This window comes from Babylonia areolata, chromosome 11 (assembly GCF_041734735.1).
Source record: "Babylonia areolata isolate BAREFJ2019XMU chromosome 11, ASM4173473v1, whole genome shotgun sequence".
In the NCBI taxonomy this organism is placed as follows: Eukaryota; Metazoa; Mollusca; class Gastropoda; order Neogastropoda; family Buccinidae; genus Babylonia; species Babylonia areolata.
The window spans coordinates 14,163,054-14,184,254 of NC_134886.1; the positions used below are offsets into that span (position 1 = coordinate 14,163,054).

At 43.0% G+C, this 21,201-nt stretch overlaps 1 protein-coding gene across 2 annotated transcripts in view; it reads right to left on the minus strand.

The window, feature by feature from the left end:
- Positions 1-12,345, minus strand: part of LOC143287556 (alkaline phosphatase-like) — a 38,078-nt gene extending 25,733 nt beyond the window's left edge. Inside the window, exon 1 of one of the 2 annotated variants that reach the window (XM_076595646.1) lies at positions 12,143-12,345. Coding sequence is in view for 1 of the 2 variants with exons in the window: in XM_076595645.1 (XP_076451760.1) it covers positions 500-512 (13 nt within the window). In the remaining variant the exon portion in view is untranslated. Of the gene's footprint in view, positions 1-499; positions 528-12,142 lie in introns of those variants that run through there. The other variant, XM_076595645.1, reaches the window with a different exon arrangement.
- Positions 12,346-21,201: the final 8,856 nt, after the last annotated feature.

Below are 21,201 nucleotides of genomic sequence, written 5' to 3' on the forward strand. Positions count from 1 at the left end.
AAGGCTATGGAAACTTGAACCTCTAACCTAACCTTCCGCCAAGGTATTGTTTTCACTTTTGTTTATGTGCTTGGCTACTGATGGAATTTACACGATCTGACGGGAAAGGTCAGGTTTTCAACATTACTCAGGTCCAAACATAAGTATTCTGTCAAATTTGTCAATATTTCATTCTCAAGGTCATCTCAAGAATCCGAGTCCGAGCTGAAATATAATCATTCGGAGCTGTTAAAGATTATTGTAATACCAAAAAATGTCCAGTCTTGGTTTCTCAGTTCGAAATTAAAATGTCTTACGAAATATTTCAAGTACAATGGAAAGATATTGATTTGGAGCCTATAAGAGAAATTTCGAGTTGAAGAGGTGAGAAATTGATAGTTATAATCATATCGACAGATTTGTTTTATATATTCAATTCGCTTCAAGCGCGCACTCGTTGTGATAAGAATCGGTTTCGATTTGATCAAAATAAGACTCAGATCTGAATAATGGATCTTACCCCTATTGCGCATCCTGAATTTTCGTGAAGATGTCCCCCTTTCCAAACTGTTGTATGATCAACGAAAATCGACAGATATCCGAGATACGCTTTCCTGAAAGTTAACACGTAAAGAGTTAATCCTTTCTTCTCAACCACCGTCACCCTTTCCACCACCCACACTTCTTTATGTCCTGCTACTATTTTGTTGTTGTTGTTGTTGTTGTTGTTGTTCTTTTCCTAGACTGTCCTGTTTATCAATACCAACGCCACCACAACCCCCTTTTCTCAAACACCATATTCTCAACCTGCTTTATCCCTGACGAGTTGTCTCCTCGTCAATATCTGCCCCCCCCCCCCACCCCCTCCCCCCTTTGTCCACAGTCCCTCCTCCAACCTCCTCCCTATACCCAACCCCTGACCTCCCCAGTGAACTGAATTGATACGTCTTAACCAAGCATAGCGAGCCGACCTCATGACAAAGTTGGCAAACTGAAGGTTTTTCACCTTGTCGTCCTCATTTGTACAGCGTTTCACCTTGACCCCTGACCTTGCTCTGTCATCGGTGTTATCAGAGTCTTTCTGCATTCGTCCTTGCCGACAACCAAGGCATAAAGGGGAGGTGGGGGTGGGGGAGGAGAGGGGGACTATCGGCCACCGATAAAATTTGTCTCAAGGGAAGCACTTTCAAGTCGGTCACGTCTGCGTTGCATGTTGACAGAGAAGCCATGATTTGGGGGATCGGGGGGAGGGAGGGGGAAGGGGCGAGGGGAGGGGGTATATCTGTAGTTTCAACGCACTTTCTTTCACTCTTCAAAAATATTTGTTGCTTTCTGAGAAGTCTGGAAAAAAAATCTAAGGCAAACTTTCTTGATTTATTTTACTTCTGTTTTCTCTCAATTCCCAAAACCATTCAGTTTTTGATTTGTTATTTTGTTAGTCATTTTTTCATTCTTTTATTGTCTGTTCTTCAACACACATAACAATGTCATGTTCATTGTGATCTTTGCATAAAAAAATGAATAAATAGAATAAAATGAAATGAAATAGATTTTTTTAAATGATAACTTTGTTGAACGCATTTTCTCAGGTTGAACTCAAATCGGTTTAGTTCTACACAACCCACAGAGGACGTGGTCACCGAAAGAAACCAGTCTGCATCACCCACACACCAAGAAAATGAAGACGCAGAACAGAACAAACTGTCAGAAAGAGAACGCGCTCAAATGCAGTGTTTCCACACCCGTCTTTTATACATGTTATGAGACAGTGTTCCGTTCTTTCTTCAGTCAGTTCGGTTCAGTAACATGTAATGGATCCTTTGGGGGACAATTAAGAAGCAATCATGGAGTTACGAGCATATTAACAACATCAACAACAACAAACACGCGTAATTTCAACACCTTTTCTTTTCGCAACTGTTATAGTAGACATTCTTCTCCCTTTCATTTCAATAATACTGTATTTATCCCTCTTAAGCGCTTTAAAAGACAGACAGGAAGCTACGAGCTTTATATACGGGTATTTCAAACACTATTACCATGTTTTAATGTGATCATACGTGTTTTTATTTAGCTTTTTCCGTTCAAGGACTCACATGCTGAAGACACACACTCTCGCAAGTGCATTCGTACTTACTCACAAAATGCAACAAACTTACACTGGGAAAAAAACAACAACAAAAAAACAAGCAATTCGATGCATACTGCGCTAATGTCTTGGTTGCCTTATTGTCGCTTTAACCTGAGCATTCACAGCACGGCCTATATCAGTTCAAATATTGACTTAGACATGCAGAATTATGTTTTTTCGTTGTTGTTTTTTTCCATATATATAACCTCATGACATCTTTAAAAGGAGGTTTCCCGAGAACTATCACGTGTTCAGTTCAAAGATAACGTGTGCAACCCCTTGATTGGTAGGTTGTCGTCTGAAGCGATGTGTGTGTGTGTGTGTGTGTGTGTGTGTGTGTGTGTGTGTGTGTGTGTGTGTGTGTGTTGGGGAGCGGGGGTACAGGGGGTCTGGGGCAGGAGGAAGAGGAGGGGAGCTGAGGGAGCATGTTCTGGAAAAGGGGGCTGTGAATGTGGCAGTTGTTCCATTTCTCTGCATCTGTCTTTGGGTGTCTGTCTCTGCCTGCCTGTCTGTCTGTCTGTCCGTCTCTTTTTCTATCTATCTCTCAGAATGTACTTGTTGGCCTGTCATATCAATACAATAAAAAATCCTTTCTCGTCTCGTCTTGCTTCCAACTTTCCCTGAACTCTGTCTTCCTTCCCCTTCTCTGTCTCTCCCCCCCCCCCCGCGCCTCCCCCCCCCCCTCTTACCCCCCTCTGCACCCCCTCCTCCGCACCCTCCTCCCCCTCCGTGCCATGCCGATCCACCTAATCCCGAGTATTCCATTCCTGTTTCGCCTATTCTCGATTCGCCTGTTCCTAATTCACCGATTCTCGATTCGCCTGTTCCTAATTCACCTATACTCGATTCGCCTGTTCCTAATTCACCGATTCTCGATTCGCCCGTTCCTAGTTCACCTATTCTCGATTCGCCTGTTCCTAATTCACCGATTCTCGATTCGCCTGTTCCTAATTCACCGATTCTCGATTCGCCTGTTCCTAATTCACCTATTCTCGATTCGCCTGTTCCTAATTCACCTATACTCAATTCGCCTGTTCCTAATTCACCTATACTCAATTCGCCTGTTCCTAATTCACCTATTCTCGATTCGCCTGTTCCTAATTCACCTATACTCAATTCGCCTGTTCCTAGTTCATCTATTCTCGATTCGCCTTTACCTAATTCACCAATTCTCGATTTGCCTGTCAGTACATTGCTGATTTCGATTCGCCTGTTCCCAGTTCGCCTATGTACTTAGTGGATATGTTTTTAAAAAACAGACACAAAGCCTGTCTCTGTGACGGCGGCCTGTACCCCCGCCTGGCAACACTTCCAAAAGGTGACATTGTGTGTCCTACTGTCTCTCTGTGTCGGAAATCATGAGCAACGTTTGTCTGCTTTTCCTGCTGTGAGTGAGTTCCACCAGGCGACACTGACAAAGCTTCCCCCTGAACTGACATGTAACAGGGTCAGTCACCCCAAGTCACTTATGTGACTGCACTCACAGGACTTCGCCCTGGCTCTAGACGTGCTATACAAGTGTTCATGCATGCTGATAATGGTATCTCTGCACAGACGTATTTTAACACTCCTTCGTGCACAGAGAGAGAGAGAGAGGCTGGGTAAGACAAAACGGAAATGGCGTATAGGCGAAACGGGACAAATTTGTTAAAAGGTTATTCAGTTGGTTATAAATATATGTCTATATTTGTCTGCAGGCGAGGGTCTTTTAAAGTCGCAAAGGGTGGCCAAAATAGCAGAAATGTCAAAAAGGAATCCCGCGTGGTAATCAAGTATTTGCACAAAAAGGGCATGACATCCAAACCCCTCCACGAAGACATGGTAGAGACACTTGGTGACGACTCCCCTTCCCATTATTCAACAATCCGATCAAGAAGTAGGCTGCTGACTTCAGGCGGGTCAGGGAGAGCACAGAAGATGACCCACTGTCTGGCCGCCCCAAATCCTCAACCACTGAGGACCCAGTGGAAGTCATTCACCGCAAGATCTTGGATGACAGGCGTTTGTCTATTGAACAAATAGCCAACACTATAGGCATCAGCTACGGTTCAGTGTAGACGGTTTATCTTAGGGATGAGAAAGCTGTCTGCAAGATGACTGCCCAGAATGCTTACGCTGGATCAGATGTCCAGATTTGAAACCTGAAGGGATCTTCTGGCCCGTTTCCAGGCCGTCCCAGTGAATTTGTCCAAAATGATCACTCAAGATGAATCAAAACAGCACAGCAAGCAATGGGAGCACCTTGGTTATCCACATCTTAAGAAATGCCAACAGGTGGCCTCTGTTGGAAAAGTCATGGCCTTTGTTCTCTGAGGGTGTGAGGGAATCATAATGACTGACTACCTGAAAAAGGGTCACACCATCACAGGAGACGACTATGCCTCAGACGACTTGGTGAGCGACAATCGCGGCGAGAGGTCGTGTTTTCTGGTCTGTCCGCATGCGAAGGAACGATGGCAAGGTTTTGTGTTGTTCCTGATGAGTGTTCACTTCAGATTTTCACAGGACACAGTTCCCTGTTCAGCTTTGTGTTTGCCTGTGTGAATTACTGCAGTTTGTTTGTTTTGTTTTCCAGCATTTACTTTTTTTTCTTTTTTTTTTTTTTTGATAGGAAGACCAGTACCGCTCATCAAGTTTATCTTCGGATTTTCTTTATCGGTACGTACACTCTGTGATCAATCTGAGTACAAGAGGACGCTGGAATATTTTGTACTGTCTTCTGACAACTTATTTATTCATTCGTGGATTCTCTGTTGCTTCTTCAGAATATTTAATTATTGTTCAAAAAAGATAAGTGATGAACAGTATGGCAGGTGTGCCAGTGTTTGTGTTAAATAATCAGCTCTCCACGTTTGATGAAAAACCGTTTAGTACTGCCGACATTTGTGGTGCTGCCGAACAGACATGTGGTTTTGAGTCAATAGCTGGGGACAACGGATAGGTGGTTTGTGGAGGATATATCCTCACAATGTCAACACAAGAAATAAACTACTGGTTCAGGGTTTGTGGAGGATATATCCTCACAATGTCAGCACAAGAAATAAACTACTGGTTCAGGGTTTGTGGAGGATATATCCTCACAATGTCAACACAAGAAATAAACTACTGATTCAGGGTTTTATTCTGAGAGGGGTATGGGTGGAAGTGAAAGACAAGAGCCCATTCATCGTGGTTACAGCAGAGGGAGAAGAGAGAGAGGTACCCGCAACTAAATTAGTGGTGAATAATATTCCTTTATCATTTCCCGATGAGGAAATAACTAGGTCTGTAAAAAAAATGGGAGTGAACATCAGATCAAAACTGATAGCTGAAAGAGACAGAGACAAAGATGGCAAACTGACTAGATGGAAAACAGGGAGAAGGTTCATTTACATCGACGTTCCCAAAGAGCCACTTCCAGGAATCATCGTCACTGGCCCTTTCAAAGCCTCCTTGTATCACAAGGAACAGAAAATCGCCAAGAAACAGAATGATGTGGAGTGCAGGAAATGTTTTGAAAAGGGCCACATTGCAGCCTACTGTACAAACCCATCAAATGTCGCCAGTGTCTCCTGGAGGACATGTGGCGGGTGACCCCCGGTGCCAGCTAGCACCAGTAACAACTGGGAGAGCAGGTGAGGGAGGGAACGAGGGAGGGAACTGTTCCGATGATGAGGAAGCATGTCCGAGAGCCAACAGCCGCCCCATAGAAAAAGTGACAGCACACAAAAGACAGCTCCAAAGTCTCCCAGAGAAACGAGAGGTGGACCAACAGTGCGGCGTCCGGCAGGTCAGGCAGTCAGCTCAAAGAACCAAACGAAACTGAACTTTAAAAGAAACAGTTCCAGATCTGCCTCTGCAAAACGCCCACGGTCAAAAGACTCCACACCACCACAGCAGTGTGACAAATATCCACGGCAGGAAGATGATGAGCCAGCACCATATGTCGCGGAGAGGGAGGACGAGGATAAGATGAATGACACCTGTGTTACTTGATAGGCGCAGTGTGACTGGATTTTGCCGGTGCCGGTTACGAACGTTGCCTTGCCCATGGACATTGCAGTATCAATACCCAGTTATGCTAAACACACGAAAGAATTAACTAATGTAAATGGTAATCTTGATTACTTTACGCATGATAATAACAATAACGCTAACACCATAGCGATGATCATGATGACAATAACAATGACAGTTATGACAGAACGTAACAACAGAAAAAATACTGGCATTAACTGCCATCAATTAAAAGTAATGGAGGGTCTTTGCCTGTATTATCTGAATACTGAGGTTTAAAAAATAAATTAAAACGAACAGCTATGTTTTCAAATTTAAACAACACAAATATGATATTATATGTTTACAAGAAACGCACATAAGCAGCGCTGAAGCATTACTGTGGGAAAAACAATGGGGTGGGAAGCTGTTTTTTAACAAGGGCACAAATCATGGAAGAGGAGAGGTCGTGCTAGTATCAAACAAATTGAAGGGAGAAGTAGTACTGGAAAAAACATATGATCGAACAATCATTTTGTCCGTTCAGTCATCAGAGCATGACTTCATCCTTGTTAACGTTTATGCTCCAAATGATACCACAGATAAAATAAAATACTTCGATTGGATGCACTCTGTCCTCACCAACTATAGTGACAAGAAAATAATAATTCTTGGGGACTTCAACTGTGTTATGACCGATGGTTTAGATATAGTGTCAGGGGGGCCTCACTGTCACAGGGATATTGATCATTTTCATAGTCTAGTGAATAAGCTGAACATTGTTGATGTTTGGAGATTACTCCACAATACAGAAAAGGAATACACAGAGAGTAGATATAATCCATTTATTGCTCGACGGTTGGATTACTGCTTTGCAAAATTAATGAAAACATAGTTAATGATTGCGTTTCTTGTCAAATATTATCAGTTCCCAATACAGATCACAGAGCTCTTCTTTTAGAAATCAATAACTGTGTGTTTGAAAGAGGGCCAGGCTACTGGAGATTTAACAACTCGTTCCTGTTTGACACCAACTTTACACAACAAATGAACTACAGATTAGACATATGGTTGACAAATGAAAGTGAATTGAATGCACAAGACAAATGGGAACTTTGTAAAATAAATATCAAGAATGTTTGTATTGAATACGGCAAAACAAAGGCACAGAAAAGAAAGAACGAAATGCTAGATTTGCAGATACAGTTGCAGCGGTTGGAAAAAAATGTGTGCAGAAGATCCGAACAGTCTAGACCTCCAGTCAGAGCTAGCTGAAACTAAAAGCAGACTGGAGATTATACCATTAGTAAAGGCAAGGGGAGCACAAATTAAAGCAAGAACTAAATGGGTTGAAGAAGGAGAAAAGAACACGCGATACTTTTTAGGCTTAGAGAAAACCAGAGCAAACAGCAACATCATGACACATGTTCGGAATGAAAATGGACAGATTGTAACAAACCAGTTAGAAGTTTTGAAAGAACAAACAAGATATTACTCCTCTTTATATGGTAGAATATCAAACACAGATCATAACATTAATGAAGAAATACACAGGTTCGTTAAAGATGAAAATTTCCCGCGCTTAAATAATGAAGAGTCGTCAAATTGTGAAGGTTTGATGAATGTTGAAGAAACAGGATTGGCTTTAAAATCAATGAAAAATGGGTCTGCCCCTGACAGTGATGGTATTTCGGTAGAATTCATGAAATATTTCTGGAATCGATTGAAAGTGCTATTTACTGAATCATACAATGAAGCTCTTGACAAGAATGACATGTACACACAAAAACAAGGTATTATTATCTTACTGCGCAAAGGAAAAGACTTGGCACGTGATAAACTAATAACTGGCGTCCTATTACCCTCACAAACACTGATTATAAAATAATGGCAAAAACATTAGCAAGAAGATTAAGCTGTGTAGTGGATAAATTGATTAACCAAGATCAAGTGGGATATCTTAAAGGTAGAAGCATATCTACCGTTATAAGAACAACTGATGACGTCATAGAATATTTGAAAGAAACAAACAAAACTGGCTGTCTCTTAGCTTTAGATTATCAAAAGGCATTCGATACCATTTCTAAAACATATATGCTAGAAACATTAAATGTATCTGGGTTTGGTAAACAGTTTATACAGTGGGTTACAGTTATGTTTAAAGATACATTTAGTAGTATCAACCATGGGGGATGGATATCAGCACCTTTTATGTTAAAATGTGGAATCAGACAGGGTTGTCCCTTTTCACCTTTGCCTTTATATTGGGAGTAGAATTGTTAGCAATAAAAATTAGGAATAGCAACATCACCGGGGTTACACTTCCTACTCAAAACAATGAACACAAAACACTAAAAATAAAACAATTAGCCGATGACACGACACTTTTTTTTTTAACAATTGTGATGATATGAACAAGGCAGTGGACATAACGATTTTTCATGTATTTCTGGTCTGTATTCAAATGCTCAAAAAAAACACAAAAGCTATGAAGATAGGACATATAGAACACAGAGAAAATAATCTGCCTTTTGAGTAAACAGACAAAATAAAAATATTAGGAATACACTTTCACAACTCCAGTCTGGCATCAAGCACAGAAGACAACTGGCTAGGTAAAATATCTACGATGAATAAATTAATAGGTACGTGGAGCAAACGAGACTTGGACATCCATGGGAAAATCATTATCATTAAAACATTTCTGCTAAGCCAATTTATATACATAATGCAAGCAATAGGACTATAAGACCGTGTACTTTCTAAAAGAAATGGAACATTGTATATATTTGTTTGGCAACGCAGAAGGTCTAACAGAAAGGCCTTTGAGAAAGTTAAGAGGACAATAATGGAAGCAGAAGTTTCCCAGGGTGGACTGGATATGGTAAATGTTCACAAAGTCCAGGAATGTTTTTATTTGTAATGGGCTGGAAAACCTTTTGCATCAGAAAATGAAAACTGGAATATATTCCACGGTGGCACTTCGGAAAACTTGCAAGCAAGCTTGGGGCATTTGACATAAATTGCAGACCCAGCAATTTAAAAGCACTGTAAAAAAAAATTACAAATTATATTTTGGCAAAATGTATTACGAACACATTTAACACACAAATATTGAAAAAAGGAATCAGACATTGACAAGAACAACTTTAGTGTCCAACTGTTATGGAACAATAACTTAATCCAATACAAGCATAACTCTTTATTCTTTCCCTCGTGGAAGACTGCAGGGATAGGACATACAAGAAAAAAGGATGAATAACTTACAAGAAATTATAGAGAAAATGGGGAAAAACCAGCCATATTTTTTATTTTCGGATATAATGCTTTATTAAACGCTGTTACTCACCAGTAGAAGCAATGGATGGGTGACTTTAAAGAAACTGTCAATTCTAACACAGTTGACGACCTAAAAGTGTTCTGTACAAAGCTAAAATTCATATCCCAAAGAATGAAAAAACCAAAGAAAGATGAAGTAAAACCATGTGCCTACCACTTCTGGCTCAGAAAACGTAACGTGGAAACTGATCATTACTACTGCCTTCTTCATCAACCAAAGGGAACAGATTAAAAGAACTACAATGGAAAATATTGCATAACATATATCCAACTAATATTCTATTGCATAAAATGGAAATAATGGAAAACAATAAATGCTCAATCTGCGTAGAAGTTGATTACATAGAACATTTCTTCTACAGATGCCCACCAGTGAAATTATTCTGGAAATATATCGAATTTTATATAGTTGGAGCAGTTGGCATCAGAATGGAATTGAATGTGAACGAAGCCCTCTTTGGAGTGAAACGATCAGACAAATTTAAATGCAATAATATTATCATTCAAAAGGTCAATCATATAATATTAATAGCGAAAATGTGCATTCGTATCTATAAAAAGACAAAGACAGCCATGCCAATATCTTTAATCTTTGAACAAGAAATGAAATACAGAAACATATAAATGCATTAAACAGATTTACATGGAAAGGGAAGTGCTGATTACGGTTTAAACGACAAGGGAGGAGGTGGGAAGAAGGGGGATGGCAGCAGCTGTCTTTGTAGAAATGTGTGTGGGACAAGTCTGTGTGTATGGTTTGGAATATTTAATATTGAGCTCCGATGTCATCATGAAATCAAACACGTGCGTACACACGCACGCACACACATACACATACGCGAGCAATTAAAACCCGGTTCAGAGGTAACCATACATGTAACAACGAAATGTACATGTATATGAAATCAGGCAGACATGTATATGAAATCAAGCAGACATGTAGGTATGTATGTTCGTTCATTTATTTTTCCCTTTTATTTTGTTTTGTTTTATTTTGTTGTCTTTTCTTCTTCTTCTTCTTCTTTTTTTTTTTTTTCTTTTTTTTGCTATTGATTTTTTTTCTCTCTTTCCAATGAAGAAGTTCATGTGAAGCAGTAAAAAAAAGGGAAAAGGGGAGAAGAAGGGGGGGGGGATAAGAAAAAAATAGAAAGAAAAAAGACAAAAAAGACACAGCGATCATAAATGTGTTTGTAATAGCATTGTGATGTGTTATAGTATGAAGATACAGCGATGAAAAAAAAAGGTTGTCAGCGGACGTAGAAGACAATGGTAACATGGCTGGGCTAGAAATGACTGCAGCTCTGCGCTCAGCATAAAGATGATTGACATAGCAAAACGTGTGTGTGTGTGTGTGTGTGTGTGTGTGTGTGTGTGTGTGTGCTTATGTTTCTGTGTCAGTGTTTGTGTCTGTGACTTTATATATTGTCACTAAAAACCATAAAATGATTCATGTGTTTAATTGTGTAATCAAATATATATATATATCAGCATAATCACTTACGTCTGTTATTGTTTATGTTCACAGTTTTGTCCCATCTATTCTGAATTGTCATAATGAATTTATATACAAAATAAAACGGTGGTCGACCCAAGAAAGTCCGGGACAAAAAAAGAAAAAGAAAAAAAGACTATGCCTCAGAACTGCGCCAACTTGATAAAGATGCCATCAAAGAAAAACGCCGTGGAAAGCTCCAAGCAGGGGTCCCTTTTGCTGCAAGACAATGCATCAGTTCACACTGCATGGGTGACAGTGGCTGAGGCTGCCGACTGTGGGTTTAAACTTTTGCCCAATCCCCCTTACTCACCACAACCTGGCTCCATCTGACTTCTTCCTGTTCCCAAAACTGAAATCCCATCTTTGTGGGAGTGATGATGACAGCATTCATACTGTTTAGGCAATTTTGGAGGTGCAACATGCAATCTTCTTCCACAAAGGGATAGCAATGCTTGAACAACCATGGGCAAAGTGCACTGCAGTCAGGGGAGACCTTATTGAAAAGTAGGAAAGAGTCAGGTTTCTCCAGCCAAGCTTTCTTGGTGGGGCCGAGAACTATTTCTTTTATCTACCCTTGTACGTAAAAGGTGACCCAAAGAAAGAAAAGAAAAAACATAAAAACAACAAAAACAACTTACCGTTATCATATTCACGAAACTTCAGATATACCAACCATATACATGTTCACAAAATTTTAACATTAATTATGAAAATAATTATGACACCATCAGAGAAAACTCTCTGTCTCTCTCTGTCTCTGTCTCTCTCTCTCTCAGAACTGTTCTGTGTTAATGTTTATTTTTCGTTGACTATACCCATGAAATTGTGAACCCCATGTCATTATGATATTTATGCTGACGCTTTGTAAAAAATTATAAAAAAAAAAAAAAAAATGCATGCTTATTTCTCTTTCACAAATTCACCATCGTTATCGTTATCTCTCTCCCGTTTAAATCCCAGTAACACATAACCCCAGATCTATTGCATGGCACAGCTACATATCTTTTGATACATCTGACTAATGTCTAGAATTCCAGTCATTTTTATTATAGAAAATACATATGTATATCACACACACACACACACACACACACACACACACACACACACACACACACACACGCAACACTTACATACAGACAGACATGGATACGCACATTTATAAATTTTAATACACAAATAGATGTAATCTAACAGCCCAGCCTACCTGCCTGCCAACCTACCTGTCCAAACGATGTGTCACCTGGCCCTGGCGTCGCGCTGTCTGACTTGAGGCGATGCTCCCTCAAGGCTGGACTGGAGGATATCGTTAACTGAATTTTCTTTTACCTCTGAGGACGCCAACACCAGGGGTAGCTGGGGTCCGGGTGGGGTAAGGGGGTTGGGAGATGAGATAGTGACAGAGGAAGGCGGATGAAATCCGGACTTATCGCGAAACACCGCATGACAGGTGTCCCCGCTCCTCCGAGGCCAAACCTTGCACCCAGGCCAATTTGGTACACCTTAGGTGTGTGTGTGTGTGTGTGTGTGTGTGTGTGTGCTGTTGTTGTTCACGTGATGTTATGACAGTGGTTGTGTTGCAAGGGCTCATATACCAATACAAAATCGGGAGTGGATAATGAAGAAGACTTCAGTTTTTGATATGATCAGCAAAGAAAACCTATTTCTCCTTCATGTTCTCGATGCCGTATCCACCTAAATTCTTTACTCCATCATGTCTAATCTTTTTGTTACTGAAGAAATGACTCCTCTTCCAACAGCCATCACTTCATCTGAACTCCCTGATGTCTTCATATCCTTGTTTTTTGACAAAGTCGGCAACTTTTGTACCAGCGTGGAAGACCTTTCCTACCTACACCTTTTGATCCCCGGCTCATCGGCACACCTCATCTTTCTTGTCATCCCTTGACCGAGACAGAAATCCTTGACAACCTTAACGAAATGACAATAAGATCCAGTGAGCTTGATGCCATGCCAGCTTCTGTCTTTTCCCAGTCTTTCCCACAGCTTCTCCCCACAATCACAAGCATCGTCAACTCGTCTCCAGTTACTGGAACGGTTCCATTAGTTTTCAATTCTGCCGGCCTCCTCCGGCCTGTTTTGAAGAAACCCAAACTTGAACCAACAATCTGGAAACTATCGACCGTGTACCAGTGTCTGATCTTGTTCTCTGTCCAAACTGAACAACAACAAAACCGAAAATGGGGAGTGGCAGGGTGTATGTGGTTACAAGCGCTTACATTCCTACCCAAATAATAATGATTTTCTGCCTTTGGTTTACTATGTACTATGCCTTGGCAGGACAGTGATGAAAAATAGATAAGTGAACAAAACCACAAAAAGCTGCAATCATTAATCAAAACAAACTCGAATGATCATATATGCAAACTTTGACGTCTGTATCTTAATCTCCTTGTCACGCCGTCTTGTTTATACATTCAAGTGACTTATTTATACAAGAGAGAGAGAGAGAGAGAGAGAGAGAGAGAGAGAGGCTTTCTCAGCAGGACCTCTTCCGCGAGCAAAAGCGCTCCCCAGGAAACATTCGGACCGGCACACGGCATAGCTTTGAACATATGTGACGCAGCACGCGAAAACCCGGCGAAAGTCGCAATCTGTCATTTTTAACATTTGTATACCATCTAAAAGTATAAAAATCACTGTTTGAAAAAAAAAACCTGTCATAGTTTTTTTCTATGATTTTTTCTAAGCTCGTGTGCCCGAGGAGTAGAAATGGAGAAATCTGCTCATGAAAAAAACACATATTTGTGTGTTTGTGACTTAAAAAACCAGATTTATCCTGAATATCTATGTAGTGTCAAAAGATTCAGAACTGAATAATCTTTAGATTTCCATATGAAAGAGGCACAGGAAAATTCGTATTTTCTCTCTGCACTACTGAAACGAAGACAAGTATGGCAAGTGGAGGAGTGACGTCATGCCATACAGATTATTCAGCCACATGAACCCCCACATATTTGTCTGTCTGTAACTTTAAAACAAGAATTTTCTTGAACATATATGTGGTGCCAGACGATTTGGAATTAAGTAAATTTTAGATTTCGATATGACAAAGGCACAGGAAAAATTCGTATTTTCTCTCTGTACTAGATATATGAATGGCAAGTGGAGGAATGAACTGCAGATTATACAGTCACAAGAGAGCCGACGGCGACAGTGAATGTTCAAATATTTCACGCCCATAAGCTGATGTATGAATCTTTGAAACTTCGGCTTAGAACCTGATCAAACTAACGTTTACGAACTGCAGTCATGATGTGTATAGCCACATAATCAGCTAACATAAAATCAGCCTGGAACATAGACACTAGAATTATTTGTGTCTTTGGTCTGGAAGCGCAACTCCACTGAATGTCACAACTGAAGTGATGATCATGTCGTTTGTATGCAGCATTACCAACAGCTCCAGCGTCTTGACAAGGATGGAGATCGTGTGTGAAAGTGGTTGATGGAGTAAGAGTGCGTGCGTGCGTGTATGTGTATGTGTGTGTGCGCGCGCGCGCATGTACATATGTGTGCGCGTTTGTGTGTTTTGTGTATGGTCACATGTGTACGTGTGCGTAGGTATGTCTGTGTGTATATTTGTGTCTGTGTACGTGTGTGCCCACGTGTATGTATGCCGTTTACGAACGTTTTTGTGTATATTCTGTGCATGTGTGTGATGGTAAAGTGTGTGTGCGTGTGTGTTGGCGCGTGCACGTGTTTTCCCTGTAAGTGTGAAAAACATGGTGAGTGTGCGCATGAACGCATGGGCGCGCGCGTACGCCCACACACACACACACACATAGAGCCGTTGGCAAATCCGCACGCTCCCAAACACAAGAAAATCTTGTATTGTTCAGAGTGGAAATGCGTGTTTGATCCGCCAGTCACAAATTGACAAAAGAAATGGACTTGCCCGGAGTGACTGCCGAAAGTATTTCACCAGAATTTGCTTTTGACATTTTTGTTACAAGTTAGTAAAGCCAGAAAGTCGCGACAAACATAGAGGAAGTTTGAAACGTTGACAGCTCTAAATAATGATCTTAAAGCAATGAAATAAAGATGGATGTGGGCTGTTGAAGAGAGAATCATTTCGTATGCAGCACAGAACTTGGGCTCGAAAAAACACTGGTATCAGATGGCGATCAAAAATATTATATGTTTCAGATTCATATTAGTACTTAAATCCCTCTCCCACCCCCTTCCCTTTGTCACTTTTGATTTTGTTGTTGTTCAGCAGGAATCGCGCATGAACCATGGCTTGGCTTGTTGGCAGAAGCAAAAGTAAAGCATGGAACATATCGAGTAGCTGTTTGTAAGCAAACTACTATTGCTTTCCTGATGATGATGGATAGCCAGTCAAAGTCCCGGAGTACATTGTTGAGTAGTTTGTTGCCCTGTTGTTTGATTGTCTGAGCCATCTGCGTGTCGTCAGCATGGTCAGGCAGCCTCTCCTTTCAAAAGAAAGGAAAACATTGGAAAATACTACACCCACATCATCAGCTCTTGAACGGCACACACAGAGAGCAGTTTATCCGAGAGAGTGCTTACATCTGGAGGTAGAACGGCAGGGATTGCAAAAAGAAGAGGGGAAGACCTTTGTGGACCATTTTACAAAAGCTCAGGAAACATTATGTGAACTGATTTACTGCTCCAGCACAGTGGTGTGCAGAGAAAGGTGCGAATAATGCAAGACCAACTGAAAGTGCACATCCTTGTGTACATGGCAGGGGCTGTCACAAAGATTATGTGTGAAAATTTTCAATGAATTCGGTTTCTGTACCACTGAAAAAATACTTGTCAAAAAGCGGTTCACTTTTTTGGGGGGACACTCGATATATGTAAATAGGACACAGGCGCTATCACAGTCTCAAATCATTGTCCATGTGCAAATCACAGCAAAACAAAGCACGTCACATTCACCATTGTCAAAAATAAACACCAGGGAACCAGGTATGAAAAACACACCAAAATCATCAGAGATGCATACAGATCAACACAAAGAACGCATCCAGCAACAAAAATCACAGCAAGCATATGGAAAAAAATTCAGTGAGAAAAGTACAGTTTGAAAAGATATGTTTTGAGTGCTCTGTTGAATGCGGGTGTTGGGGTGTAACGGAGGTGTGGGGGCAGTGAATTCCATTGTTTAGGTGCAACAAAAGAAAAGGAACGTTCACCATAAGTTTTAGTATGAATCTTTGGAATGGACAGTGCGCGCTTGTCATTTGAAGAACTGAGTTGTCTGGATGGTGAATAGACAGAAAGTAGATCTGAAAGATAGACAGGACAAGAATCATTGAAGAAATTGTTACAAAGAACTGAGAGTTTGTAATGTATTTGTGCTTGAATGGGGAGCCAGTGAAGGGAATTAAGTAGGGGAGTGATGTGTTGACGTTTCTTAGCTTTGAGAGTGAGTCGTGCTGCAGAGTTTTGAACTTTTTGAAGTTTGTCAACACAGTGTTCGGGGCAGCCAGCAGAAGGACATTTCCGTAATCTAATCTAGAAAGAACAAAAGAACAGACCAAAGTCTTCGTGGTTTCTGTGGTTAGATATTGCCGAATGGAGCTGATTTGTCGGAGTGCTGCATATGCTGACCTACAAATGTTGTTGATACGTGTGTCAAGTGTCATGTCATCAGAAAGCATGTAACCTAAATTGCGTGCTGATGCTGAGAAAGGTATATCTGAGGTCCCTACCAGGATAGATGAAGGCTCAAGCAAGTCAGAAAATGAGCGCTTTGAGTTAATGAGAAGTGCCTCTGTCTTATGTACTTATGTCTAAAATGTACTTCAATTTTTTGTGATCTAACAAGAAGTGTCACAGTATTAAGGTTGTAATGAGTGTAAAGAGCTGATTTGTTTCTATCTTTAAACCAAATTTGGTGTCAGTAGACCTTGTACTTCCAGAGAAAATGACAATGTTGAAATTTACCACGGACACACACACACACACACACACACACACACACACACACACACACACACACACACACACACACAGAGAGAGAGAGAGAGAGAGAGAGAGAGAGAGAGAGAGAGAGAGAGAGAGAAACGAAGATGGGTTATTACATAGGCTCACATTGTTTACACACATGAGCCAAAAAGTGGTGCTGAAGCAGCTCAATATCGACTTTTGCTCCAACAATCTCTTCCAGATTTTTTTCATTTTGCCTATTGTGCTGATCAAACACAAACACATATAAACCCGAACACACACACACACACACAGACACACACACAGACACACACACGCACACACACACACACACACACACACACACACACACACACACACACACAGATAAACGTTTTTTCGGGCCAGGTTACTGCGATAGCCGTGCAGCATTTTGAGGGGGGAAGTAAATCTTGATGCGACACCGAGAAAGCAAAGGACGTCTTGGATATTTCAGTCACCAGTCCCCGAGGAAAAAAAACACCTTGAATCTGGCCTTCCTTTGGGTGCTGAAGTGCACCTGACCTGCACTGGTATCATGCTTACAGTGGCTTAAAAAAAATTAAATCAGCGGCTTATGTTTGTGTTGTTTTTCTTTCTTTCTCTCTCTCTTTCTTTCTTTCTGTTGTTTTCGTAGACTGCAGTCAACAGATCCGGCTTTGGATTTCTCAGCTATCGAAATATTCGCTAATGCTATTGTTATTATCACTGATGTTCATGCAATGCCTATATCCGGTCAGGGACTACACTAAGCGCTTTTACAAACACTGGGGCACCGCATAGTGCTCTCACCATTTCTGTGTGGAGGGGGGGGGGGGGGGTGAGAGGTAAATATTTATATTTGCTGGATGTTTTCTATCGGTATACATTGTTGTGCAATACTCTATTGTCTTAATGTGTGCGCATGTGTAGGGGTGTGCGGGTGTGGGGTTGTTTTAGTCAGCTACTGAGAGTTTATATCTGACTTGTTTTAGTGTATTGTATGGTACATATGTTCATTTTTATGTTGGTGTCTACAACGAACCTGTGATTGCACACGTTGATTTCCATGTGATTTAATAAAGTGTTTTTGAATTTGAATTTGAATTTGAATTTGAATATGCGCTCATCACTCGTTTCCTATGTCATTTAGTCAGGCTTCAGTCACACACACAGGACACTCATACAGACATGTAACATTTCACGTGTATGACCAATCTGCGTATTTACCCCGCCATGTAGGCAGCCATACTCCGTTTTTGGGGGAGTGCATGCTGGGTATATTGTAGTTTCCATAACCCACGCTACTTTAGGCGCTCACCATTCATTTCCTGTGTCAGTCAGTCAGTCAGTCAGTCACGTGCACACCACACGTGTATATTAGAATGGATGTTCATTAGAATTTTGACAGACAACCCTTTTGTTGTCGTGGTTTCTTAGTGTACGTACACTAAGTGCATGCTGCACATGGAACCTTGGTTGATTTTGTCATCTGAATGGCCAGCGTCAGGACCAGCACTCCAGGTGAAGAACAGGGGAGACCAGTCTGGTCAGTGTGTCCAGAGTCGTTTGTGTTTGTTCCAGTAGGGCAGCACACCGGCTGGTCAAACAGCAAAGCATGTTTTGGATACAGAACGCCTCATGAGAGCCCTTCCCGATCCCCCATCCACACAACCCCTACCCCTCACACTTACACACACACTACTGTTCATAAGCAACAATGAAAGACATTATGAGGACGCCTTGCTCCTCGCCATATGCCATAGATGATAGGTATAAAACTGCATTACTCAGTATTTACAGCATCAGAGAGAGAGAGAGAGAGTACACCACACCACCCCTACAGAACGAAATGAACATTTTGGGACGCCCTTTTATTTTTTCCCAACGCCAACTGCCCTATAGCCCTCATGGCCGAGAGAGTGGGGATGTAACTTGGGCAAAACACTCTCCATTATAAGCAGTCTAACTAATATAGTCGGGATAGCAGTAGCCTCCTCTACTGTTCTGACGGTCATGATCGGACACGACTGACTACTAAAATGATTTCCCCATTTCGTCTGAAACAGAGTGAATGTTGAAGCGGACTGGCACCATCAGCCGGTATGGAGCCGTGAACACCCGCTGCAGCAGTAGCAGCAAGGCCGAATCATGAAGGGCAGGAGAAAGTCCCAGGCCGACATCAGCATCGTGGGGTCGGCCAGCGACTCCAGCTCCGTGGTCTCCCACTATACCCCACCCAGCACCACCCCTCCCACTATACCCCACCCTACACCACCCCTCCCACTATACCCCACCCAGCACCACCCCTCCCACTATACCCCACCCAGCACCACCCCTCCCATTATACCCCACCCAACACCACCCCTCCCATTATACCCCACCCAGCACCACCCCTCCCACTATACCCCACCCAACACCACCCCTCCCACTATACCCCACCCAACACCACCCCTCCCACTATACCCCACCCAACACCACCCCTCCCATTATACCCCACCCAACACCACCCCTCCCACTATACCCCATCCAACACCACCCCTCCCACTATACCCCACCCTACACCCCTCCCACTATACCCCACCCTACACCCTTCCCACTATACCCCACCCTAAACCCCTCCCACTATACCCCACCCTATAACCCTTCCACTATACCCCACCCTAAACCCCTCCCACTATTCCCCACCCTACACACTTCCAACTATACCACACCCTATACCCCTCCCACTATACCCCACCCTACACCCTTCCCACTATACCCCACCCTACACCCCTCCCACTATACCCCACCCTATAACCCTTACACTATACCCCACCCTATACCCCTCCCACTATACCTCACCCTACACCCCTCCCACTATACCCCACCCAACACCACCCCTCACTCTATACCCCACCCTACACCCGGCTCCCACTATACTCCTACACCACCCCTCCCACTATACCCACCCTACACCCCCCTCCCACTATACCCCACCCTATACCCCTACCACTATACCCCACCCTATACCCCTTCCACTATACCCTACCATACACCACCCCTCCAACTATACCCCACCCATCACCACCCCTCCCACTATACCCCACCCTACACCACCCCTCCCACTATACCCCACCCAACACCACCCCTCCCACTATACCCCACCCAACACCACCCCTCCCACTATACCCCACCAAACACCACCCCTCCCACTATACCCCACCCAACACCACCCCTCCCATTATACCCCACCCAACACCACCCCTCCCACTATACCCCACCCAACACCACCCCTCCAACTATACCCCACCCAACACCACCCCTTCCACTATACCCCACCCAGCACCACCCCTTCCACTATACTCCATCCAACACCACCCCTTCCACTATACCCCACCCAACACCACCCCTCCCACTATACCCCACCCAACACCACCCCTCCCACTATACCCCACCCAACACCACCCCTTCCACTATACCCCACCCAACACCACCCCTTCCACTATACCGCACCGAACACCACCCCTCCCACTATACCCCACCCAGCACCACCCCTCCCACTATACCCCACCCTACACCCTCCCACTATACCCCACCCTACATCACGCCTCCCACTATACTCCACCCTACACCCCTCCCACTATACCCCACCCAACACGACCCCTCCCATTATACCCCACCCAACACCACCCCTCCCACTATACCCCACCCTACACCCTTCCCACTATACCCCACCCTACACCCCTCCCACTATACCCCACCCTACACCCTTCCCACTATACCCCACCCTAAACCCCTCCCACTATACCCCACCCTATAACCCTTCCACTATACCCCACCCTAAACCCCTCCCACTATTCCCCACCCTACACACTTCCAACTATACCACACCCTATACCCCTCCCACTATACCCCACCCTACACCCTTCCCACTATACCCCACCCTATAACCCTTACACTATACCCCACCCTATACCCCTCCCACTATACCTCACCCTACACCCCTCCCACTATACCCCACCCAACACCACCCCTCACTCTATACCCCACCCTACACCCCCCTCCCACTATACTCCTACACCACCCCTCCCACTATACCCACCCTACACCCCCCTCCCACTATACCCCACCCTATACCCCTACCACTATACCCCACCCTATACCCCTTCCACTATACCCTACCATACACCACCCCTCCAACTATACCCCACCCATCACCACCCCTCCCACTATACCTCACCCAACACCACCCCTTCCACTATACCCCACCCAGCACCACCCCTCCCACTATACCCCACCCAACACCACCCCTCCCACTATACCCCACCCAACACCACCCCTCCCACTATACCCCACCAAACAC